At 36.8% G+C, this 16,640-nt stretch overlaps 2 protein-coding genes across 2 annotated transcripts; both read right to left on the bottom strand.

The window, feature by feature from the left end:
- On the bottom strand, positions 1-7,229 carry LOC132307208 (ERBB-3 BINDING PROTEIN 1). Its single transcript, XM_059804904.1, has 10 exons — positions 7,075-7,229; positions 6,871-6,984; positions 6,585-6,669; positions 6,205-6,354; positions 5,734-5,887; positions 1,538-1,753; positions 1,303-1,439; positions 1,111-1,202; positions 537-719; positions 1-329 (listed from the first exon to the last, which is right to left on the bottom strand). Exons 2-10 carry the CDS (start codon positions 6,959-6,961, stop codon positions 247-249), a joined length of 1,191 nt encoding a protein of 396 aa, XP_059660887.1. The 5' UTR covers positions 6,962-6,984; positions 7,075-7,229; the 3' UTR covers positions 1-246.
- Positions 7,230-9,355: 2,126 nt separating this feature from the next.
- Positions 9,356-16,454, bottom strand: LOC132309571 (mitogen-activated protein kinase kinase kinase 18-like). The gene is made up of 2 exons (XM_059807865.1): positions 14,901-16,454; positions 9,356-9,528 (listed from the first exon to the last, which is right to left on the bottom strand). Exons 1-2 carry the CDS (start codon positions 16,378-16,380, stop codon positions 9,356-9,358), a joined length of 1,653 nt encoding a protein of 550 aa, XP_059663848.1. The 5' UTR covers positions 16,381-16,454.
- Between the last annotated feature and the right edge of the window lie 186 nt (positions 16,455-16,640).

Raw genomic sequence — 16,640 nt, 5'->3', positions numbered from 1 at the left:
CATTCAGAACACCACCATTATATTTGTTGAAAAGCTTCTAATGAGGTGAAAACTAATGCATATCTTTTTGTTTCCCACAGCTTGAACTATTGAAGCATTATAACGCAAAAAGATATGCATCTGTGCATAAACTAACATCATCCACAATAGAGCAAAATGCCTCCACCAGGCTCAATGTCAGATCACTCTCCCTTCATAACTTAAGCTGCAATCAGCCGACATAAAGGACTGAAAAACAAAAAATTCTCATTCTTTAGATGCAACGCCATTAGATGCTTCATCCATAGGCTCGGTTTCTGCTGGATCATCCATTTTCTCACCTTTCTTACCTGCAAACAGAGGACGCCACAATCTCAATTTTTCATGTGTAGTGTTCATTGAAAAGACACTGGTCGTCTACTTCATCTACCCTGGGAATTTTCTTACCAATTTCCCACAAAACAGATCAATCTACGACAGACCCGATTTATATGCTATAGAGAAAAGGAAAGACTGTTTCTACAAATTATTCGTGGAAAGTTGCTATATACACGCACCTTTCTTCTTCTTCCCACCACCTTTCTTCTTAGTCTTTATGCCAAGGGCGAGCCAGGCTTTGACCTCGGCGTCATCATCTATCGTCTTTGTGGGCTTCAGCTCCTGCAGAGGATGGGCTGTGATCCTATCCGATCCATTAGGCATTAAAAGAACTGTGAATTTTATGTGAGCAACCAAATCACCTGCACAACAGCCAAACAAATAGTTTAAAGAATGACTGAGTTAATTGATAAATTAAACAGGCCAAGCAAATTAGGTCAGTCATCAGAGGTAGTTCAACGGAGGAACAGAAGCAAGAGAGAAGGTACATCAAAGATTGTATAGAGAGCGTTTCATATTAAGTACTTAACTAAATATTTGGTTCTTAACAAAATATGATTTTTGTGTTAACTAAAAATTTGGTTCTTAACAAAATATGATTGTGTTATGGACATTAGTAGGGAGAGTTTTCAGGATAAATTTCCAGTGTCCGTTTCATCACATTGAATACAGAGTTTTGAAAGCACAACAAAAATATGCACTCGCCGCTTCCAAGTCAAAGGATTTGTCATTGAGTTAACAATGGACACTTACCAGGTTTCTCATGAAGAACAGGGTATGGCTGCAAAAGATCATGGTTAACACATTCGACTAATCCCAGCCGAGCCCTTTTCTCTTCCAAAGCCCTATAAGAGGGGCAAATCAAATGATACCACGCCAACTAGGAAAACAATCCTGATATAATTAATCTAAGAGAGTTGAAATAAGATGACAAAGATGGCAAACCTTGCCGAAAATGGCATGATGGGGAATTTCTGACTAATTTCGCTGAAGATAAACCTTGACGCCTTCATCTTCAAATGATAGTTCTTGTCCACGGCTCTTTTGTAAACAGTTGTTTGTCGCTCATCCAATAACTTAGGCTGCAAATGATTTTTCCCCAAAAAACATACAGATCCATAAGATTTTGCACAGTGCAATTATAAAATGATATATGATTCTAAAATAGGTCGACACTTACTTTTCCATCACCTGTGCTGGTGACTATGTCAATTGCATAAACTTCATTCTCCTCAAATTCTGCATCGTCAACTCTAGTTTCAGGATTGGATACACTCAGTACAACCTTATTACCATCAATCACAAACTGCTTTAGCTGATGACTCAGAACGCCCTCAACAATCTTGCAGTCATAGGCAGCAGCAACCTTCTGAATGGCATCTGTGACATCCTTGTTCTGCAATACCACGAGGAACTCAGTAAACAAGCCAAGAAAATGACCAAAAGAGCATTAAGCATTGATTACAATAGATAATTATACAAAAAGAATTAACAACAAATACAACTATACTACACAATTGGACAGAAGGAAGACTGACATATGTTGTGTGCATATCCCATTGAAGAGAATAGCGTTGACTGTCAGCTACAGTTGGCAGAGTTAAAAGGCTGAGATGACAAGCAATTCAATTTTACGCTTCTTTCTTTCTTATTTTTCTTCCCTCTAAATTTTTTTTTTTTTTTGACATGGCTCTACAAGTGTCTTTCACACATCAGAGACCATGAAGAGCTCATTTACTAAAGTGAATCACATACTTCAGGAAGGCCAGAGTGAAATGACAGATTTAAACCCTTTAAAAGCATTGAAGTTGTATGTGTCATGAGCAGAAATTCTTCAACACGGGGGAAGTTAGAAGATCTTTTTTTAAAATAAAAAAAACTTTAAAAGAAAGAAAGAGATGGGAGGGGGGGAAGAAGAGAAAATAAACCAAAAGTTAGAATTAACCATACATAAACTGAAAAACTATAAACAACCAAAAGCCCCCAACTGCAGCTAATTTTATCAGGGAAAAGAGAAAAGACTGCATTGATTTTGACTTTGTGGAGTTTCTTCTTTTCATTCAAAACGAAGTGCCATGAGCCACATACCACCATTTTCTTAGTTTTTCTATCTCATACTTAGTTGAAATGAATGATTATATGTCATACAAATTTCACCTCCCTCCCAGAATCAAAAAACAGCAGGGTCACACTTTATGCAAACTTGAGACAACTGTTATTAGTATCTTATCCTTATGATGAAGGAACATCACTTATGCTATAAACAATAACTACACCAGACGATAGGTATCAGATACCGACACAACATCAAGTGTATACGGGTATAGAGTTCTCTGGTAGTGCGGTCTAATATTGGACCACAGGCTCACAACAGGGAGATTGTGAACCATATATATATATATATAAAAGAAAAAAAAAAAAAAGGGAGAGCAATGCAAATGCTGGCAACAAGGAAAAGAGGGAACTAATAAGTTATTAATCAATGATCATTAAATCAAAAGTTGACAGTCTAGATATTTAGCACCTCTAATGTGGCACCCAGTTATCCCGATCATTGTTTAAATTGTGGTATAAGTTCCGGTTGCAGTCGCGTACATTGTGAAACATCCCTGTGTCTATTAGTCAATGAGAAATGGTGATTGAAGCCATTAATTTATTATCATCATTAGCAACAGAACACTGATTTCCCATCTCGTACTGTTAATAGTTTTCAATAAAATATATGACATATAAGGACATGATTGGTATAAAGATATTGAATCAAATATTGGTTGCTGAGTCAACATTAGTAAAAGGAAAAAAAGAAAAGTCACCATAAGTAAAGATTACTTTCTATGTTTTCCTTCTTTGGTAATTGGTTTCCAAGTCAATATTACTAAGAATTACTTTCTATCATTCACTTATTCATCAGTTTTGATGACTAAAATCACAACTAATATTGTGAAGTAATCAGTATAATCAAATATATGTTCATGGTGCTCTTTGAATATGATATGATGTCCCGTCTCTAACAAAGAGATGCAGTTTTTGCACTTTTTTGGCCAAAGATTTAAATTTATATGTTACTTCATTAAACTCTAAAAGCACCAATTCTACTACATAAATTATGCTTCCTAACTTCTAAATTGAAAATAGGTGAAAAGAAGAGAAGAATGACGTATAGAAGTGTTCTTCCTATGAATGCTTCCTAACTGCTATACGGAATGATGGTGTCTATGACGTAGTAATGGACCATAACAAGTTATGCAGACTGAGATGGCCAATAACGCTACATACAACTGTAATTTCAACCCCACTAATATATCAGTCTAAAATGGTAATGAAAGCTATGGAAACCATTGTACCTTTACATAACGGTATAACATAATGATATCAACCAATTTTTAACACCATAATCCCATAATCCTAACTGCTTCATTCAAAATGATATGTCAAATTGGCCCCTAGTAACCTTAATAGAGATTATTACAATATATATTCCACCTAACCATGTATCTCATGATCTAAAGAAGAATATAAACATGGTAGATTTTATTTACTCTGTACCTATTTATAGTCAATAACTGAAAAGCACTTGAAAATGAACCGCCATCAAACATATTGTTCGCTTGATAACGGAAACCATAATGAAATCCTGACCCAGAATTGTTCATCAAATATTATCAGGCAAGCGAAAGAATCCAATATAAATCCAGGTTGAAGAGCCTACTTCTCAGAGAAACTGGAAATGTGTTCCATCAAAAAGACTTGGAACGGAAGGTATGATGTTTGGTCAGTGTAGGTATGACAACATGGAGCTTAGCTAGAACTTGCTCCATAGTTCATGATTTATTATTTAGAGAAACCATGTACATCATACTACATCAGTGTAGAAGCTACAGCAATTTTAACAAGAATTTCCAAGCCATGTATCAATGCAGATATGTGTCTCAACTCTCAACAAGACTAAAGCCTGAAGCTGAGCTTTTTTCTCTAAAGGGGAAAGAAAATAATATTGGCTTTTGAAGGCTGATAAAGAAAGAAAATCATTCAGTTGACTTACAAATTTGCTTTTTTGGCATCCATAAGACGTCAGTGGAACAGGGAGAAAAGGATAAAACAGACACGATTTATCAAAGAATCAGACAATACCATAAGAGAATAAATGAATAAAAACATACACCATAACAAATTTGGTCATTAGTTAGCTTTAGTACGTGGTGTTAATAATGAACAAAACTGATACATAATGCCTAAAGCATATAACCAATTAGCTGTGGGCCCACAGACCAAGTGAAGAATGTCGACTTTTGCAATCAAATTGGTACTTTTGCTGTAAAATCATAAATGCACAGTATCAATAAGTATTGGGCAACACCATAGCCGTTAAAGGTGCGCCCCAAGTGCGCCTCAGGGTTCAACAGCTGCAGGCGAGGCAAATTCCATTGGGCGCCCCCCTATTACACAAGCTCACCAACCACAAGGCACAGTAAAGGCGCACCTGATTGAAATTTGTTTATTTATTTATTCCTTTGCTTGTTCAATTGTTATTGCCTATTGGTGCTCATCTTAAGTTACCTAGACCCTACCACATGCTGTATCTGAGAGTAAAGAAAGTAAAATCTCATCTCTCAATCAGTCGACAATTTAGGGCTATCTCTCTAGTGTGCCAGTGCAATTGCGATGCAACAATCCACCCTATCTGGTATGCTCTCTCTCTCTCTCTCTCTCTCTTCAGTCACGATTCTTCTTCTTCCCAGTCAGTTGACAATTTAGGGCTTCTATTCCCCCCCACCCCCATCCCCACCATTCTCTCTCCCCTCTTCTTCTTCTTCTTCTCAGTCGGTTAACGTTGGTCGGGGGCTCTTTTACCTTGGAAAATAATACAATTTAGGGCTTTTTTTTTCCTCCTCCCCTTATTTAGCAGCTTCTCTCTTCTCTGGATTTTTGTTTTAATTACTGTTAATTGCCATGTTATTGCTGTTAATTTCCATGCTATTGCTGAATTTGTTGTTGATTGCCATGCTTTTTTTTTTTCCTCTGTTGATTGCCACATTATTGCTGTCTTTTTTTAAACATGTTTTGTGTAACATGCGCCTCACTTCAGTCAGTGCGCCTTGCGCCTCAGGCTCCAAGAGACCTTGTCGCCTTAGTGCACCTTGAGCCTTTAAAATCTATGGCCAACACGAGGTATAAAATCTATTGTTTCATTAGCATTACGTCTCAATTTTATAATCGTGAGATGCAGAATCTACTTGTAACAAAGATACCATCTGAAATGGTCCATTTTTGGCAAATGAATTCAGTGCCTAATATATCTTGGATGCCCAAGGAATATTGTAAATAAGCTAATGCATAAATACTTTATTTCAGATGGTAAGTCAAATATATCATTACCTTCTTTCCAGGCCTTACAAGCCTCAAAGCAACTTCAGCGGCTGTATTAGCTGCTGCAATTACATCAGCTGTCCTGCCTGTCACTGGCCCTTCATGAAGCACGTGAGTGTGTGCCACGACAGCAATGAATCCATCAATGTGACACCCCATATCACTGCACCAAACATGAATAACGACATCTTAAATTAAACCTTTTTCATTGGTGGCAATATTCGCACACCATGAAAAGCTGTACCAACCACGAATAACGACATCTTAAATTATACCTTTCATTGGAGGCAATATTCACACACCATGAAAAGCTTCCTGTACTCCACTCCTGATATGTAATATCTCTGGTAATGTATTCAGGAGTGCAGGAGGCTTTTTTCGGGGTGCAAATACCGCTTTCCTTTTATTCTTCTCACGGTATTAAATAACAAAATGAATCCAATACAAAGCACACAGCAGATTAATTTAACCATAACTTACATCTTCAACATATCACCTTCCTCTAGTATTGTTTCATCACTGGCCAGGGGAGAGAAGTGACATACAGTGTTGTTCACAGAAATGCAAGTAGGAAATGCTACGCCCCTCTCGATCTTCTTTTTGACATTCTTGTACATGTTCCCAGTTTGTCTGTAACCACAACCACATGCTTAATTAATATCAATGCATATATACACATTCTCGGTGCTCACAGTTTTCAAAAGGCATCTACACAATTGGGAGGCATCTCCTATTAATATCTCACCCCATTAATTAGTGCTAGAAACAAAACACACCCACAGCAAAGATTTACATACATAAACCTATAAACACCTTAACATTAACAAATTTAAAATTCAGACAAACAGAGAAGATCATACTCTCTGATAAAAGCATCGCCTTTCTCACAAATGTCAACAATCTTCGCTTTCGGTTTGCATTCTGACAACACCAACTGCAAAGCCTCTGCAAAATTATCACCCAAACTGATAAAAATTTTGTTTTCAAGAGCAACTTTTATCACTTCCAGCAAAGAACAAAATCAATGAAAATGAAAGCAAATTTTGCAGCGAATCTCAATATTTCCAAATAAAAAATGTGCGCATGTGTGATATATATATATATATATATATATATATAGACAGATAGAGAGAGAGATAGAGTAACTGTTAACGATTTCAGCAGCACTCTTGTACTTGGTGACGACCTCAGGGCTGGTGAGATCCAACTCTTTCTCCTCCCTCTCGTCGTCCGACATAGCTAACGATATGCTTTGAATTTCTAAACCAACAAAGAAAAAAAAATGAAATCAGAAAACAAAGCGAAGAATAACAACAAAAACATGGGAAGTGATTTGTATAAAGAACTCACAGAAACGGGAAAATTGGAGAGAAAATTTCAAAGGTAGAGATGAGCTAGGGTTTTAATGGGGCTAAAGAGATGAAGATAGATGAGTGTGTATGTATATATAGACACTTGAGTCAGAGGATTTGGACAACTGAGTGTTTACCAAAATTAGGGCTTTTTATGGCCTTAGTCGGTTCTGGAGTCAGCATGTACGTGGAGCATGCTTGCGGCGCGGTGTCTAAAATTGTCATTTTAGTGAAAGTTTGCTGACGTCATATAACATAGAAAGCAAGGGATTGATCAAAAACATGAAATGATGCATTTTGCTGAAATTGAGGATACAAAGATGTCATATTGATGTAATGCGTAATTGTTTAAATTGAGGATACAACACAATATGTCATGTACTATCGATGTAACTAAGGTTTTTTTTTTTTTTTTGGATCCATAGCATTGAAAAAAAAAAAATTTGGGGAGGAATAGTCACATTTCAATAATGAGGAGAGATTAAAATTATGAAAAAGAGAATTGAGTTGTATCCCGAATAACATGGAAAAAAAAGTATAATAATGGGTGATGGGATTAAATGAAATTGAAGACTTGTTATTTGAGTAATATAATCGAGATTTTGAATCATTTATATATATATACCTGTATGGTAAAATTTTTATTTTTATTTATATATACACACATATAGCATTCTTTGAACTCGTGAATAAAATGTTAATTGAGATATTAGCAGAAGATAGTGTAGGTGATTAATTTTGATCATATCTAATGTGCCTGTTTAATAACTCAATATAGGGATTAATTCATTTCAATTTAGTGTTTTTGAAAACGCAATTTAAATATTGAAGTGTCAACTTAAAATAAGATAAAATTTTAAATGACAGTAACATCACTTATCAAGAAAAATTGGAAATTTAAAAATATATAATTTTTTTTTAATTAATACTTAAAAATTTCAACTCTTAAATTTCTTATACTTAATTTTCAATTACATCAAACATCACCAAGTTAGATTTTTCTTAAATTCTTTGTTCTGGTTCATAATAATTTGTAAAATTTTTAATGTAATCTAGTCCCAGCTATATGGATATAAGTCGTATGACTACCAATCAATATACAACTAAATTGTAGAGGGGTAAAATAGGTTCTTTCACATTAAAAGTGGTGGACTGTCAATATATTGGGCTCGATTCATGATCTGCTCATTTCAGCTCATTCTCATTGGGCTGCTTTTGCCAGCCTAAAGCTATGGGGCCTGGTTTATAATTCAAATCCCATCTCAGCTGAACCTTTGGGCCATTCCCTTAAATTTGCAACAATGAACTAAACTGGTATTGTTGTAGCCTAGTTAGGCAAGGCCATTTTATTATTATTATTTTTTATTTTTTTTTATTATTATTTTTTAAAGGTAAAATTAAGAATAAATTAAAAAGTATTTACAAAAGCCTGAGGGAGGATAGAGCAGGTAATACAAAGCAACCCAGCCCATATTAAGAGTAAACAAGCCCATATAAGCTAGCCCATCCCAATAACGAGCACCATCTTAAACAAACAACTCATGACCGTTAGTCCCAATTCCGGTGAAGCAAGTAGAATATAATGATGCGTTTAGTTTGCAATGGAATGGAATACCCATTATAATCATTCATTTGTTTGGTATGCAATTTAAAGTGAGAATGACTATTCTATTGGAATAAAAATTTATTTATGGGAATGAAAATCCATTCAACAACTAAACCTATGGAATGACCACTCCATTCACAAGAATTTTTTATTAAAAAAATTAGCTTCTCAAAAAACCTTTATGAAGTCCAAAAATCACCACTACTTTCTATTACAATCACCTTCGCCTTTCACCACCATCGCCTTCCACCACCGCCACCACCACTACCACCGATTTTCACCATCGCCCACCGTTTTCCACCACCACCGCCGCCACCCCCTTTTACCACCGCCGCCATCTTTCTTTGTTGCAACCACCACCACTGCTTTTCACCACCGCTACCACCACCACCTTTCACCACTGCCACCACATTCCACCACCGTCACCATCACCACCTTTCACCATAACCATCGCCTTCTATCGCCACTACCTTACATTACCACCACCACCACCCTTCCACCACCGCTGCCATCATTGCCTTCCACCACCATCACCGCCGCAGCCGCCGCCGCCGCCGCCTTCTACCACCACTGCCACTGCCTTCCACCATCTTCCATCACCACCACCACCACTACCTTCTTCACCACCTTCCACCACCACTGCCACCTCCACTGCCTTCCACCACTACTATAGTCACTTCCACTGGCTTCCACTACCGTCACATACACCTCTATTTCTTTCCACCACAACCACCATACTACTGCCACTGCCTTCCGCCAACACCACTGCCGCCTTCCGCCAACACCACTGCTGCCTTCTTCCACCATTGCCACCACCGCTGCCTTCTAACACCAGCACCACGGCCACTGCCACCATTTATTTTTTTAAAAATTATTAGAAAATGTCATTTTGTTAATTTAATTTAGGGTTGATTACAATGACACCCCCTGAGATTTATCATAATGACAGCCATATATAAGTTGGGCTTTTTTTGAACAATAACAACCCCTCAAGTTTAATAAAGTTAACAAAGACACCCCAACTATCACTTGCCACCTCTGCCACTTAAAGAATTTACATTGTTGCCCTTTTGAATTATCAATTAACTCATTTAAATAATAAAATTACCCTTCTAACTTTGTATAGTAAAAAAATAAAAACAAAACCTAAAAATTTCCCTTCTCCTCCATACCATCCATTACCACCACCTCTATCACCACTACCATCACCACCACTTCACTATTCAAAATCCAAATCTTCAACACACACACACACACACACACACACACACACACACACCATCAGTTTCAAACACCATATCTTCAATATATATATATATAAGGTCCTAGACTTTGACGATGGGCAAGGTGGAGGTGGAGGTGGCATCAACACCACCACAACCTTCATCCTAAGCATGAGAATGATCCAAATTAAGAAGAATGTGGCCATCACAGGGATGGGCCTCTTGTCTCCCTCTTTGGCAACAACGACCCAAATTGATACGTCCAAATTCCCACCCGATTCAGTGGCCAGATTCGAGGGTTCAACAAAGCGGATTTTTGGTGGTGGCGGCCAGATCTGAGGGTTCAACGACGCGAATTTTTGGTGGCGGCGGCGGCGGCGACCAGATCTGAGGGTGTGGCGGGGGCCAGATCTGAGGGTTCAACAACGCGTATTTTTGGTGGTGGCGACGGCTAGACTTGAGAGTTCAACAACGACGGATTTTTTGGTGGTGGCGGCGGCGGGATCCAAGGGTTCAACAACGACGAATTTTTTGGTGGTGGCAGCAGCAACAACGGTGGTGTGGGATTTAGGGGTGGAGAGATTTAGGTATTTGGTGGTGGGTTTAATGGAGGGAGCATGGGTTGGGTTTGTTAGGGTTAGGGTTTGAGAGATTATGGTTAGAGAAGGTGAGAGGTTAGAGGTGGTGACATATACTGATAATATACCAAGGGCAAAAATGTCATTTAGGAGTTTTGATTATTTTTTAATTTAAATTAATAAAATATTGAAGGGCAATCTTGACTTTTCACACCTCTTAAGGGCCTGTTTGGATGCAATTTCTGACAGGGAGTGTCATTGTTCAAAAAAAGTCCAACTTATATATGACTGTTATTATGACAAATCTCAGGGGGTGTCATTGTAATTAACCCTTTAATTTATATGTTACTAAGAATGATATTTTGGTGAATTCAGTTTGAAATTTATTTCATTCTAAATTTTAAATTGGTCCATCCAAACACTAGAATGATTATTATTATTTCATTCTTACACATTTCATATTTACAACGAAACAATAGAATGAGAATGGTCATTTTATTCCATTCCATTCTCACTTGCATTCCATTCTATTCCTACACACCAAATACAGCATAAGTGAGAGATTCACTATTATCTAATCCCGTGGCCGTGGAGGAGGATGCAAGATGGAGCAAGGGATGTCCCATTCATTGACGATTCGCCTATTGATTGAAAAATCAACCAGACATCAATTTCAATCTGATTGTTTCAATCATTCGGTAAAGTAGTGAATTTGCTGAAATTTTTTCTTCTTGAAGATTTGGCAATTGCGTTCTGCCCAAATATTGTATACGAGTGAGGAAAATGTCAGGCGAGATACAGAAGCACTGCAATTCGAGGCGTCCTTCCAATGGTGTGATGCCCTTGCAACCAATTCATTATTTTATGGTGTCACAATTTGTCTTGACGTAGTGCGTTACACTAGTGACACAGGACCAGAGGAAAAAGCGATCCCAATCCCTCGAGACAAACATGATCATATCCCCATCGGATGAGGAAGGAGAGACATTTTCCGAGAGTTTGAGCTTCTGATTACACGCGAGGCCATCTATTAGATCTTGGCATGAAAGCCATCATAGTATCACACCTTCATGCAGGGTCAATTGTTTACTCATGTAACCAGCTAACATGTGGTCACATGAAGAGAGCAATTATATACCTGATTCAAAGATTTACATCAAATGTGGGCATGTCATGGGTTTAAGAACAGGATGTTCATATGATTCAAAATTTTTTATCTATGTCTATGTCAGAAAAACAGCCTTACAGGTTGTGCAAACAGAATTAAATTAGAGTGCGTATGTGATCCTTGTTCTTCAAGATAGTAAAAGACGAGTTGAGATGTTTCGCTCTATAACATCTTGTGATTCGTTCAATGCGGTACAACACGACAACATAGAATTCCAACTCATAAAAAATACCATCAAAATTCAAAATAAAAATAATAATAATAAGAATAAGAATAATAAGAAGAAAGAAAGAAATAAAGTAAATTTATGGGAATGTGAGTTGAAACATAAGGTGATAGTGGAGAGCCAAGCTGTTGTGTTACCAAACATGCCCCAACCTTAAAAAATACAAATGAAAAAAAGCAAAAACCTTTAAAAAACGAAAAAGATTAAAAAATATTAGATGTGCACTGTGATACTCCTTGTAACTTATTTTGGATTATTGTTGATCCTACAAGAAGCCCCGCCTCAAAATGATATACAAAAATCAATGCCGACAAGGTACGGAATGCATCTGGAGTGCCTATTGTCGGTCTGATTGGCCTAATCTGTCGGTATGGAAGACATCTACAGGATTGTAATCTCAATCAGAATCATATCTCAATTATAATCACATATGTGTGTGTAATATATTGATTTTAGTAGGTGTAACAGACTAACATGTTTTGTGACAACTTAACATATACTCTCGATTTATGGTGTGCAACATGCATCATAATTTTTGAAGATGCAATACAATTATTTTGAAAGTATCAACACAATTATATCAAAGTTGCAACGCATATTCTGAACATGAACACAATTAAACGAAAATGTAAGACGGACTTTCATTTTATTCATCTATTATTTGTGTTGCTTTATCAAAATATTACTCTGCACTATAGAATAAAGTGTGTTGTGCGGATACACCAGCGTGTTTGATTCTAACATAATGGTGAGGTTTGCATTGAGAAAGATGAATGAGAAGATTTTTATTTTTTATTTTACTCAATTTGGGTGAAATAATAAATTTGAGTGAAATTTCTGATATTGACCAACTTAATTAATAATGGGTTATGTTTATGCAAGAATTCTCACATCTGAAAATGCTATTTTAGCATTTACACACAACATCAGTTGATAACGCAATATTGTGTTTCTCATTTGATCAATGTTCAAACCTTAATTTCAAAAGAAATTTCCAAGCTTATGTTGTTTTTTCATACAAAGGTTTTAAAAAAAATTAAATAAAATCGATTGTCAAATGTGTGAATAGAGTTTGAGCTATAGCCCACACTGTTAATTAGTGATGTCACAATAAGTAAAAACTTTTAGTAGTAAATTAACTATAGAAAAAATAATCAATTCATGACTAACAAATGATTGCTTGATGGTTGATACATTTAAATTTTCTAACCAGAAAGTAATTTTATGATTGGAAAATGAATTTAACATCGAGGAGTATGAGCAAAATTTTACATCTTTATATCTTGCATCAATAACCAAACAAATGTATTCGGTCAAAAAATTCTGCATAACTCTTCAAATATCACTACATGGAATGATTAGTTAAAAACTCGTTAGGTCGTTACACTTTATTTTATATTTATTTATTTAAAATTCGGAACTTTTCGCCTTTTCTATGAATTGAAGATGTTATATCACCAAAGCCAATACTTAAAGGTCGCATAACATAATTTTAATCTCAAACAAAATTGAAAACTTGTAAGAGTACCTAGAATGAGAAAGCCTCCACCAAATGCATTCATGAGAATTTTCTACTAAGGAACCTACACCAACATTGGTAAAGCAAAGATGGAAGTACTTTGCGTTGGACAATTACTCAACTTACCGTGTGGAATTTTCTACCTCTATACATACATACATACATACATACATATATATATATATAGATCATCATGATGAACAATTTTCATGCAACCATACCATTTCACAAGCAAACATTGAATTGTCACATGCAAAGTTTGAAGTCTGATATAAAATGTAAATAATGTCTATAATAAGGTTAAAATAATATTCAATTCTTGTAATTTTTGAAGATGCAGTACAATAATTTTGAAAGTATAACACAATTATATTCAAGTTGCAACACATATTCTGAACATGAATATAATTAAATGAAAATGCAAGACCGACGTTCATTTCATTCATCCATTATTTGTGTTGTATTATCGAAATATTGCATTGTACAACAGAATAAAATGTGTTGTGTGAATACACCGCGCGTGTAGCAAAATATAATATTAAAGCAAGAACACTAAAGCAAGTATAGCAGGGGATTCGATTCCAAGGTAATGGTGGGGTTTGCATTGAGAAGGATGAATGAGAAGGATGAATGAGAAGATGAATTTTTGTTTTTTACTCAATTTGAAATTTGAGTGAAAATTCTCATATAACCAACTTAATTAATAATGGGTTATGTTTGTTATCCAATATCCAAGAATTCTCTCATCTGAAAATGCTATTTAAGCATTCACACACAATATCAGTTAATAACGCAATATTGTGTTTCTCATTTGATCAATGTTCAAACCTTAATTTTATTTATTTAAAAACTAAATAAATAAAATCGATTGTCAAATGTGTGAATAGAGTTTGAGCTATAGCCCACACTGTTAATTAATGATGTCACAATAAGTAAAAACTTTTACTATTAAATTAACTATTGAAAAATAATTAATACATAACTAACAAATGATTGCTTGATGGTTGATACATTTGAACATTATTATTATTGTTATTATTATTTTTTGATAAGAAGTAATTTTATTACAGCAAAATAATTTTAAAGTTAGAACATTTTGGACAAAATTCTTTAACCAAATATTTTTAATTGGTTAATGTATGACTAATATAAAAATATAAAACTCTTCACCTCTTTATCTCTTGCATCAATAATTAACTCTTCCAACTCAAATATTAATATTCCAAATGATTACGTAAACAACTAGAGCACAACTACACTTTAATATTTATTTATTTATTTATTTTTATGAATTGAAGATGTTATATCACCTAAACCAATACTTAGGTTGCATAACATAATTTTCACCTCAGACAAAATTCAAACCTGTAAAGAGTACCAACTAAGGAACCTTCACCAACGTACTCTGCGTTGGACAATTACTCAACTTACCGTGTGGAATTTTCTACCATGATTGGTAAATATATATATATATATATATATACACACATATATAGATCATCACGATGAGCAATTTTCATGCCACCATACCATTTCACAAGCAAACATTGAATTGTCACATGCAAAGTTTGAAGTCTGATATAAAACGTAAATAATGTATATAATAAGATTAAAATACAAAGTGTTACTGTGACATACAATAAAAATAATGATAAAACAAGTACAACAGTTGTAAAGTCTTTTGGACACTTATCCACTGTCCAATCCCTCTCTTGCGACCCATACGGACAGCTCGAACCAGCTTCCACCCCTCCCCAACCACCCATATTAGACTCATCACTGCCGCCACCACCGAAATCAGCATATTCCCAATTTGTCCTCTCAATTTCCTGTTCAACCACAATGTAATTATTATAATATTCCGAATTTATCCTCGAAATTTCCTCGTCTGTGCTAATCAATTCCGGATATTCCGAACTTGTCCTTTCTTGGACACCACCACTACAACACGCATCTGAAACTTCCTCTCTTTCACTGATCAAATTCCTCACCACTAACCAACCATCAGATTCCCAATTTGCCCCTGCGTTTGTAGCTAATTCACCCATTCTTTCTCTAGCGGAGTTTTCATGAAATTGTAATTTACTGTTCGTACTTTGAGTAATTTCTTCGTTATCTTCGTCGGACAACTCTGAATTGAACCAATCGAGAACACAACGAGGGGATGAATGAGTAATCGAATCGGACGGTGACGATGATGACATGAATGGGTGACGCAGCAGCTGATCACAGCTCCACCGCTTGGTATGATCTCTCCGGAGACACTTGTCGAGGAAGTCACGACCGAGTTCCGACAGCTGAGTCGGGAGCTCCGGCAACTGGTCCGAGTAACCGATTCGACACAGCGTGTCGGCGCCTCGGTCCTCCCACGCCGGCTTTCCGGTGATCATCTCGATGACGGTACACCCCAGCGACCAGACGTCAGATTCCGGCCCCTGGTGTTCCCGCCGGATCACCTCCGGCGCCATCCACAGCGGACTCCCACGTGGAGTGATCGCAGCGGTTGAATCGATCGCCGAACCGAAATCAGCCAGCTTCGCCATCCCGGGTGTGGACCCCACCAAGACGTTCTTTCCCTTGACGTCACAATGCACAAGGCCTTTCGAGTGAACGTAACGCAACGCCGAGACGACGCACCACGTGTACGACCGTATAATTCCCTCGTCCGCGTCAGCAGCGCCGGAACACTTTGCCAAATCAGCAACGGTGCCACCTGGCAAGTACTCCAGATATAAGTTCCGGAACGACGTCGTCACGTCGTCGCCGACATACTCCACCACGTACGGGGACGAAAGTGATCGGAGAATTTGAATTTCGTTCTCCAACGCCTCCAGCTGAGAACTCAGACATAAGCTCTGATCCACCGACTTGACGGCAAAAACATGACCGTCCGATTTGTCGACGGCGAGACTGACGGTGCCAAATGAACCTCTTCCTATACAAGCCCCTCTGACCCAGTTCGAATTTCGATTCACTTTCTCCATCTCTCTCACGAAACTAAGAATTTTTTTTAAAAAAAAGTAGTATTGGTTTTGGTTTGTTATTGGAGGCGTTGAGTGTGGATATATATATATATATATGTGGGGACGTGTGTAAAAGTGTGTGGAATTGGAAAATTATCCGTATAAGCGGTTGGTGACGTCAGGAGAGTTCTGGTCAGGAACTAATTGACGTAAAAGGGTATACGATACTGGGTTTTATCCTTATCCATGGGTGGTGTGGTGTGGTAGAATCTGCACCGTTG

Source organism: Cornus florida, unplaced genomic scaffold (genome assembly GCF_030987335.1).
Source record: "Cornus florida cultivar Cherokee Brave unplaced genomic scaffold, ASM3098733v1 CherokeeBrave_3.0.0_Hap2_Chr05, whole genome shotgun sequence".
NCBI lineage: Eukaryota > Viridiplantae > Streptophyta > Magnoliopsida > Cornales > Cornaceae > Cornus > Cornus florida.
The sequence above is the reverse complement of the archived record's forward strand: the minus strand, read 5'-3'. Positions and strand labels throughout refer to the sequence as shown.